The sequence below is a fragment of the Zea mays genome, chromosome 9, assembly GCF_902167145.1.
Source record: "Zea mays cultivar B73 chromosome 9, Zm-B73-REFERENCE-NAM-5.0, whole genome shotgun sequence".
Lineage (NCBI taxonomy): Eukaryota > Viridiplantae > Streptophyta > Magnoliopsida > Poales > Poaceae > Zea > Zea mays.
Genome location: NC_050104.1, coordinates 53,077,232 through 53,087,194, shown reverse-complemented (window position 1 = coordinate 53,087,194; position 9,963 = coordinate 53,077,232). Strand labels below are relative to the sequence as shown.

The window sequence follows — 9,963 nt, the reverse complement described above, 5'->3', positions numbered from 1 at the left end:
TGAGTAGATTATGGGGTTTACAAGTTTTCTAATCATTTTTACTTAAATTTTATACCTCAAAATAGATCCCAGGGTCTATTTGGAAAGTCGAGGGGCTTATTTGTGAAATCTGAGGGCACAACTGTTAATGCAACAACACTGGGTGATTGGCGGATAAATTCATAGAAACTAGGGCTCCTATTTGTAAAACTGGTTCGGTGAAGGGGTAGGGTTCAATATGAACCATACAGATTCAGATCAATGGTTCAGATAAGATCTACCATAACCCGAACCGGTATGCGATAGTGGTCATCGGATCTTGATCCAGTGATCCAGTTCAGATCAAGAATCGAGCGCCCAGAACCGCACATCCCAAGATCTACGTCATAGATTTAATGAAGCCTGATTCCACATGGGTCGCCCGATCACCACCCCACGGCTCTAATCTACCCTATGAAGCGATCTCTCTACTTCATATCTCAACCGTCTATCCTAGGATGGACGGTGCAGGGGGCTTCTTCTTCCTCCGTGACGCAACAGCTGAGCACGGCGGGGCACATGCCCGTGACGGCGGCGCCCACACCGGAGAAGCGAGTGCGACGAACTAGGATTCCCCCGCCAAATCAGAAGTGTGCTACACTAATCAGAGAGGAAGGCAAACCTATGGGAGGGCAATTTACCGGCGAACGTCGAGGCGTAGGGATCCATCCATAGTCGTGGGGGATCCGCGACGTTGGAATTGTTCCGGTGAGCGATTCATGAGTCATCACCAGCCAATCCTGCCAGGAGGGACCACAGAAACCCTCCCCGCCACATGGTGAAGCACCTGGGCTAATACAGAGGCCCCGACGTTGGTCCCTGTACAAGTTCCATGGCGGCGGAGTCCCTTGTCTTTTCCCTTTCCGACCTCTCTTCTCTCCCATGGCGGTGGATGCCCGTTTTGGTGGCAGGAGCGCCCCCAAAGAGTTGGGGCAACAGAGGGGGGTCTCGGTCTTTATACCCACGAGGACACAGGCATGCAGCTACCAAGGAGAGGAAAGCGGATTTGGAGTTGCATGGTTTTCGGAGAAGTGGGTGTGGCCACGGAGAAGATAGGCCTGACATGCAGGGCCCACCGGTAGCGAGAGCTTGTTGGACGGGGGGGGGGGGGGAATTGGAGTGAGGCTGGCAGCCCGGGCTCGTGCACAGAGACCGCGGCCCATCGGTTAGGGACCCCGGGAGCATGCACGAAGCCACGCTGGGGACCGAGGAGTGGGCCCCGGTGGTCATTCACTGGGACGCTGGTTAGTGGGCTAGCCAGGAAAAACTGAAGGTGGGCCGACGCGTGTCTTTGGGCCGAGGTGGGCTGATTTCCCTTTTTCTTTTCTTTTGTATTTTCCTTTCTTTTACTCATTTTCTGTTATATTTTCTCATTTATAATTTGAATTCAAATTTAAGTTATGATTCTTTTATTCAAATCAAATTCATCACATAAAAATATTAGCATGGAAGCACCTTTAATTTGCTTAACTTGGTCTCTTTATTTACAGATGCAAAAGAGAAAAGATGATAATTAATCACATAGGTTCCGAAATTCCCCAAGACATTGACATATAACTATATCTATTTATTTATATCATTATTTTTCTCTGATACAAATTTTTGGGCTTTACAGATTACAATTTACTTTCTGTTTCTCAATTATGCAAAATGGGCTACAACTGCCTATTCACTGATGTAGGTGTTACTGTCTTTAGAAAAAGTGATGATTCAATAGCATTTAAGGGAGTATTAGATGGACATCTATATTTAGTTGATTTTAATGATAACAAAGCTGAACTAGACACTTGCTTAATTGCTAAGACTAACATGGGCTGGCTCTGGCATCCACTACAGGAAACTGGTTAAAGAACGTGGGTGAAAAACCGTCGAACTTAATGTAATAGGCCGTCGAACTTACCGTAAGAACGTGGGTTTACCGACGAATATAGCCGACGACGATTTTTGGACGAACTTAGAGAAGTAAGTTCGACGGCCCCGTCGAACTTAACCTTAAGAACGTGGGTACCGTCGAACTTAACATTAAGAACGTGGGTACCGTCGAACTTAACATTAAGAACGTGCGTTTTTAAGTTCGACGGGGGCCGTCGAATTTTTTCCCATAAGTTCGACGGCACCCACGTTCTTACGGTTAAGTTCGACGGGGTCACGTGGCCGTCGAACTTATGTGTCCTGCAGAGGTCTGCGCGGACTGCACAATAAGTTCGACGGTACCCACGTTCTTAACCTTAAGAACGTGAGTACCCACGTTCTTAACCTTAAGAACGTGGGTACCCACGTTCTTAACCCTTTTTCAGAAAAAAATAAAAATACAAAAATGAAAAATTAGACACACATAATATCACATGCAACACAATATATCACATACAATACATATTTCAAACACATTGATATATGTTCATATCACAAATTCACACAAGTCCAAATATATAAGTTCACAAATTCACATAAGTCCAAATACATAAGTTCACAAATTCACATAAGTCCAAATACATAAGTTCACAAATACATTGATATATGTTGTTCGTAGCTCCACCATTAGAATTGAGACATCTGTCCGCAAAGTCAATGTAAGGGGGAGGAGTCACTTGATGATAGCCGGAATCCTATAAAATAAACCAAAATTCTCATAAATACACAACTGGCATTAAATCACATGTGCACAAAGATATAGGAAAGCATGATGAACACAAAATGTGGCTTCCATATTTGTGCATGAACATGAACATGAGAGTGCCATAAACATAACAGCGCTATTTCTACCATGGGTCATCTACCAAAAAATACAACATAACATCAAGGTTTGAACCTGTACATTCCCTACCAAAACACACACACACGAGCAGTTTGAGCACAAGGCAAAATATCTGACTCGCTACACTGGAGCCATTATATGACAAATGTACAATGCTTCCTCAGCTCTGGCGTCAAAATGTCTCAATCAAGGTATCAGCAGTTCCCATTGTGGGAGAGATTTGTAAGGGCTTAATTGAAACTACCATTTGTAAATAAGAATTAATCACTACATGAGATCAGTCATACACGGGAAAACCTACCTTGTCCTTCACAATTCTGTCACATGTCAGAGTGTATTCTGCATCAACAATTTCTTCCTCCAACTTGAACCTTCTCAAAGATTCTATCTAGACAAAAGTTAACACATATTACAAATAGATAAGGTAAAGAGACATGTTTTCGAGGAGTCAATAGTTCTACTAAAAAAGGCTCAATTAAATATTATATCAGTTGAGGGAATGAAAAGCCACTGGCAAATGTAAGTTGATTGCTTACTTCATCAACCGGAGGGGCACTTGTCTTTTGTATCTTTGTTAGCTTTCTTCTGTATTCTTGTTCATGGAATGGTAACAAAGGTCACATACCAAAAAAAGTGCTATTAGTCGAAACCAAAAAGAATGGCATGTCATACTTAAATAAGTTCAAGAAGAAAACAAAATAAGTCAGCATAATATAGCGTTGGCCTAAGAACGAACTAAAAGTTCTTAAAAACACAGTAAACTCTAAGCCAGAGAGCCCCAAAAAGAAGGTCATGGTCAACTTACTATCTTGAGCAAGTTTCTTCAATTCAACTTCCTCTCGAAGCTGCGCCACTTGATCTACCTATTCAAATATCAAGAATAAACAATTTTCAGTTTAACAATAGATCATTGTATAATTTGTGAAACACCTATGGATTATGAATCACATTCAACGCATAGCTAGCAGTTGTTATGGTAAAATATCGGACTCCAGCAATACGAAAGCAACAAAAAATAGTTAATTACATTTGTGCACAGAACTCCAGTGCAAGGTCACTCTAGACTAACCCATTATTCCATTGCCAGAATGTATCAAGTTTGTCTAGTCATAGCATTGTGGACCACATGTTAAGGTGCAGGCTCTTGAAAATGTTAGCATTCTCTAAACTTGAAGGGAAGAATAAAAACCCATGCTTTCAACTATCTATGCATAGTCACATCTATAGTTTGCCTCTACATCTGCTGTCGACTCAGAGCAGGGCAGTCTGTAGATTATCCATTGCTTCTTATCTTAAGCCCAAAAACATAATATACGATGGGGGGGAGAGAAAACATACTTGAACTTCCAGCTCCCATTGTTCCCTGGCAAGTGACTTTGCAAGCTCACCGTTTGTAACCTGTGAAAACCTTCTTTAAGACCATTGCTAAGACCTGTGAAGATTGGGTAGGGGTCGTTTGTAGACAGGCATATACCTCAAGTCTAGCCAAACGTGCAAGGGCTTCCATTCTAGTGTTGTGATGTCTCTGTTTCTCTATCTCCACTGCTTCCAATGTTTCAATCATACTAGTCTGCAACTCTGAAGCCTGAAACATGTTGAACAAGAAGCTGATAAGGAATCACTACTTTCTAGAAACCATCTCACCAGGATAACTTGTGTGTAGAAATGGTTTTGCAAATGAATACTTGAATCTGCCTTATAAGTACTTCAGATGAACTTACAGTTCCATAACCAATGAAATATGTGTAGGATTTTGAGCTCAAATGCAGTATTGCAAAAAAAACTAAACAGAATACATTTTGAATAATAACAACAAAAAACATACTCCCTCCATCACAAATTATTGGTTGGTTTGGCTTTTCTAGGTACCTATGCTGCTATGCACCTAGATAGACATATATAAGCTAAAAAGTTTGTATGATCTATAGTTTGGAATGTAGGGGGCACATTGTGGTACTAACTAAATGATGGTATAAAACACAAAAAAGAGTTAACATCATGCATGCTATAAGAGCAGTTTCTGTCGTTCTGTTCAGAGCGATATATATTGATGTCATCACATTAAGAAACCTTTCAAGTCTCGAGCAAAAGAAAATAGCCATGAAGCAGGCTCACCTCCTGAGCCTGCTCCTTCTCACGCTCGGCGGGCAGCTTCTCAAGCCCCGCCTTCTCCCCCTAGAGCCTCGCAACAGCATCTTTGCGCTCAGCAATAGCGCGTGCGGCCATGGCCGCAAGCCGCTCAGCTCACCGCCGCGTCCTCTCCTCCTCCCTCCGCCTCTCCTCCTCGGAATCCTCCGAATCTTCGCTCCCTGACCCATCGGAGTCCTCATCGCTCTCGCTCTCGGACACGACACTCTTGCCGTCCTCGTGATCCCCTCGATCCGTTTCCGGTTTCACCTCGGCCACCACCCCCACCGTTGGTTCACCACCGGCTTGATCCTGCACACTCTTACTGCAGCACAGATAAGCCGGATAAAATACAGAGCACAATTGTACAAAAAATGTGAAGAACGGTGAAGTAAAATGGAACCAGAACTATTAACCTGACTGCAACAGTTCAAGAGATCAGATGATTCTTAAGGAGTATATCCCATGATTCCCATCACAGGAAGCAAGGACCAAATAAAGGCACAAGCATCACTCTATATGTATTTGGGACAATGGTAAACAATGTATAAAATATAGTTGCAATTCCGAATTTCAGAGATTACACCCAGAATTATTGTAAGTTTACCGATTTCAGGAATCATTTTTGGGATTTTTTTAGTTAGGCATACACCCCTCCCCCTCCCAACATACCATAATCAGGGGTATCACTTTTGTGGTCAAGGTTTTGGCTTATTGGTCATCAAGATGAACTATGTGACCAAATGAGAGCTCTAATCTAATTTTTGGTTTGCCAACAATGGCCATACTAGGGCCAGACACCAAGAAAATATCTAGACACATCACCTTTTTCATTAAGAAGGTAGGCTCAAAGACCATAAAAAAATTCGAACTGACAAGTGGATAGCAATGTTGGACTAATACTTCATTGAAGCTTGCACCACAACAGAAGAAATGAATAAATAAATGATACTAACCAATGCGGACACCACCCGGAGACAATGCACTGTTGTCACCGAAGACAGCATTCTTGTTCAATGTGATGAGGCAAAGATCACATAGCTTTTCAACCTTGTTTCCTGTGGATATAAGACAACAGCAAAACAAGTTATAGTTTGGCCCCTTGAAAATGAAGCCCAGTTAGATGTTAATTTGCATACCAGTCAAGCCAAGGGGGCGGAGATCCTAGAGAACAAGGTGGTTCTCAGTTCCATCAGTCACCATCTTGTAGCCCTTGCTCATGAGATAGTTTCCAATTGCAACAGCATTGGCCTTCACTTGCTTTGCATAGGCCTTGAAGCCAGGCGACATAGTTTGCTGTAGAGCAACAGCAAGTGCAGCAATCTGGTGGTTGTGAGGGCCACCTTGGAGAGATGGGAACACTACAAAGTTGATATTGTCTTCATAATCATAAACAGCACCCTCAGGCTGGCCCTTCTTGGGGGGCTTAGGGCCTTTCCTGTAGAAGATCATGCCAGCCCTTGGCCCTCTGAGGGACTTGTGCGTGGTTGTGGTAACCACATCACAATATTCAAAAGGATTTGCAGCTTCCTGAAATGGAGTAAGGCAAATAGTGAGATTTTTTAACACAGATTATTCAACTAACTAAACATTTGCAATGAATAGTCTCTTCAGATCTCCTCCGGACTCCAGAGCTCAAAAAAACAAATAATATCACCTTCTGTACTATGGCCCTAGAATAATACATTATCTAAGTGCCTCCCGACTCCAGTACACACTCCAGTACCCAAAGGACGATACAAAAGAATTAGCGAAATCGTGTCACTTCTGTACTATGACCCTAAAATAATGCAGTAGCTCAGTCTACACACCAAAGTTGAGTTAGAAATATGTATGTCTCATATTACAGCATATTGCTTATTAGATTCCACTATGGATTGCCTATATATGCATGATCATTGCATAACAGAAGTGGGCGCTACTGTGACGTTAACACACATGGACCCAAATTTGATAAGCAATAATGTACACAAAGATGCGCAATGTGATTTGCTAAAGCACACTAAGCACGAGTTCTCTTATATATTGTTGTCAAAGAGTAAAAATTGTTAAGACCTCGTGCAAAGGTTTCAATTGGTACGGTGACTATCTGAGTACACAGGTTCATATCCATTGAGAATAATCCAAAACACCAAAATAAATGGAACAACAGATCTATCACCATCAAAGGAATATATTTTTACACGAACTAAAGCAAGCTAAAAATATCCATTTCCATGACTGCAAGCCACATTTTGGTATACAAAACAAGGCAATGGTAAAAAACGACAGACAGCAAGCATCCATATAAAATGTTCCTAAATCAGTAAACTTGCAAAACACTCAGATCTATAATATGTGATTAAACAATCCAAGGTGATGCACAAAACGACAGACAGACAGACAACATCCATATAAATATTCCTAAACACTCAGATCTATAATATGCAAGGCCAGATTTTTTTGAATTAAAATCTAACACCATAACTCGGAATGGCCCTAGTTTGAATGGTATTAATATACTTATACATACAATTCGTAGTTTTATTATTATGAAAATAGATGCAAGCTTCTTCTGGTCAAAACATTTGTAGAATACTTTTTTGTTGGTAAATTTCATCCATGATCATAGGCAATACGCTCAATATGAACCAAACACAAGTTACCTTTCCAAAATATATATAATACCTCCTGCAGTCAAGGTATAGTTTTGACAATATAGCAGTCTAAAATAACAATGCAGCAATATCAGCATGACAGCACAGAGATTAGTGTATAGATGTCTTGTATAACATATTGTCACTGAGCAAAACCCCTTATTTAACACAGTAGATAGCAGCACTATGGAATTAATGTTGCAGTCAAGCTAAAATTTTCTGATGGGGCCTATTCCAAATTGTGAGATATTCAATTTATTTACGGCTAAGCTCAATTGACTAGCTTGTGTGCACTTCTCTCTTGGTTGCCTGTTGCATGCTGCCTTTTCTACCGGTCACCTATACATGTTTGATTTCATTTTCTGTAACTCCTTTTCTATTCATTCTTTTTTAAATAAAATGAACAGTAGGGGCCTCCCCTACTGTATTTCTCCTAAAAAAATAACTAGAAGCAGGTTATGTTAATTTGTCCCCACACAAAACAAGCACCATCAGTAAACTAGAAATTAAATCACCTTCTTATCATCCACAATTCCATCTGAAAGTACTTCTGTAGCATAGGCCTTATAGAGTATCTTGAGATCATCAGCTGTGCTTCAGTAGAGGTATTAGATGATGTTGCTTTCTGTGACCTAAGAGGATCAGGAAGTTTGATGGGCAGAAACACCTTGTTACTATTTATTTCTTTGGAAGCTTGTGCTGCAGAAGAAGCTGATGAAATCACAACCTTCTGATTATTTTCTGACTTTCCATCAGTTTTCAAGAGATCGTCTGGACGCAGATGGCTTCTAAGGTCGACCTTTTCTCTCGCCATTGTAGAATTATTATTTTGGTCTACTGTACTACTCACTGGATGTCCATCCAAATTGTTTTGATTTTCTGAGAGACTTTCTTTGGTGCGCTTTAGATCGTGATTATCTTCATAAGTTTCGACATATGCACTTCTTAAAACTCCTGGAGATGAATCTGCATTGCTATTTCCATAAGAGTCCTGATTACCCTGGATCTTTCAGATGTTTAACGGGTTAAAAAAGTTCTGGGCAGTGAAGAGATTGTGGATGCTAGTTTACTGCATAGATGTCTATCGGTAATCAGTGATCATGAGTTCAGATAGCTACCTTTGCTTGCGCTAAATGTTCGCCAATTCTTTGGTCTGAATATCTCCGTTCAACATATACATTCTTGATGAAATTTCTGAGTCTATGTACATCACTATAAGTGAAAACAAAGCAATCAAACATCAAGTGTGCAACTACAATATGCTTGAAAAATAAATAACAGGACTAGATGACTAACCTACTGTCAATAACAGGGCCTTGCAAGTCCCAATGCTTGAAATAGATTTCCTTAGCAGCTGGAAGAAAGAGAATATTAGGTAACTGTAAAGATCACACAGACCTTTCTAAATTATTAATAAAATATTAGGCGAACCTCATTGCCCCCTTCCTGAAGTGCTGAAACTTCTTGGGAAGTGAATTTAGCCATTGATACTGATTTTACACGATGACTGAACTCTCGGCTGTAAAATGTCACGATTCAGAAATGGGCAAGCACAGGCACTGGTTCAGAAGTTTATATAACTTATAGGGAGGAGTTCACAACTGTAATAGCCAAACAAGAAACATTGCTGCACTTTTAATAAAGAGAAAAACAACAATATGATCACCACTTACTGTATCCCGCTGCAATTAGTACAGATGAAAGTAGAGAAGCTTGTGCATACATATTGTGGCCCCTGTTAATGAAGAGTACTTTTTGGTTACTTAACAAAGAAATATACATCATGTGTTTTCATATCACGGATAAATGTGTATACAGGTTAGGGGTTCCTCACCCGAATACGTATATTTCGGGTGGGGCCACAATATGTATATTTCTTCGTCTGCTCTATGTCTTTACGTGCGCGGGGGGAGGGAACGGGTCCGAGATCCAGCTCCAGGTCCAGCCGCCGTACCTGATCCGACGCGGGCCACTGCGCGATCCGGCGTGGCGTCCTTGCGGGCGCCTGCGACGGCGAGCTTCTTGGGCTCCTCGTCCTGCGCCGCCGACCCAAAGCAGACAAAGCAGCTCATCGCCGGCGACGAAGACGGCTCGCGGAGAGACCGGCGGCGAGGAAGCGGCCGACGAGGCGGGAGCGGGGAGCTCCTCTCCCGATCTGCGGCACGGGAGCGAAGCTTCTTCCCCGACCGACGTCGCAACTGGAAGCGGAGCGGGCTATTGGCCCAATTGGGGAGGGGAGGAGGATTTGGGGAAGGGGGGAGGGAGGCGTGGTGCCGTGGAGTGGGGTGAAAGCTACAGCTACAGCAAGGAGGAGGGGAATATGAGGTTTGGCGGCGGCGCGCGGTGGAGGAGCTGTGGTGGCGGGCGCGTGGGTTGGCGGCGACGCTGTGGAGGAGCGGGGACTAGCGGCGCGCACGTAGGCGGGAT

At 42.3% G+C, this 9,963-nt stretch overlaps 2 protein-coding genes and 1 pseudogene across 2 annotated transcripts; all 3 read right to left on the bottom strand.

The window, feature by feature from the left end:
• Positions 1–3,035: 3,035 nt before the first annotated feature.
• On the bottom strand, positions 3,036–5,523 carry LOC103639950 (golgin candidate 2-like). Its single transcript, XM_020544590.1, has 9 exons — positions 5,508–5,523; positions 5,317–5,320; positions 5,171–5,225; positions 4,889–4,948; positions 4,248–4,358; positions 4,112–4,171; positions 3,579–3,636; positions 3,310–3,365; positions 3,036–3,161 (listed from the first exon to the last, which is right to left on the bottom strand). The coding sequence occupies exons 1-9, from the start codon at positions 5,521–5,523 to the stop codon at positions 3,051–3,053; spliced, it is 531 nt and encodes a 176-aa protein (XP_020400179.1). The 3' UTR covers positions 3,036–3,050.
• Positions 5,524–5,851: 328 nt separating this feature from the next.
• On the bottom strand, positions 5,852–6,460 carry LOC103639949 (serine hydroxymethyltransferase 4-like; annotated as a pseudogene).
• Positions 6,461–8,047: 1,587 nt separating this feature from the next.
• Positions 8,048–8,972, bottom strand: LOC103638393 (uncharacterized). Its single transcript, XM_035962825.1, has 5 exons — positions 8,968–8,972; positions 8,931–8,938; positions 8,833–8,890; positions 8,655–8,748; positions 8,048–8,542 (listed from the first exon to the last, which is right to left on the bottom strand). Exons 1-5 carry the CDS (start codon positions 8,970–8,972, stop codon positions 8,048–8,050), a joined length of 660 nt encoding a protein of 219 aa, XP_035818718.1.
• Positions 8,973–9,963: the final 991 nt, after the last annotated feature.

Coding starts and splice junctions, on each gene's coding strand:
- LOC103638393 (XM_035962825.1), bottom strand. Junction 8,749..8,832: donor GGCCCTGTTATTGACAGTAG/GTTAGTCATCTA, acceptor TTTCACTTATAG/TGATGTACATAGACTCAGAA. Junction 8,543..8,654: donor AACATTTAGCGCAAGCAAAG/GTAGCTATCTGA, acceptor AACATCTGAAAG/ATCCAGGGTAATCAGGACTC.
- LOC103639950 (XM_020544590.1), bottom strand. Junction 3,366..3,578: donor GAAGAAACTTGCTCAAGATA/GTAAGTTGACCA, acceptor TCCATGAACAAG/AATACAGAAGAAAGCTAACA. Junction 3,162..3,309: donor GTGCCCCTCCGGTTGATGAA/GTAAGCAATCAA, acceptor ACTTTTGTCTAG/ATAGAATCTTTGAGAAGGTT.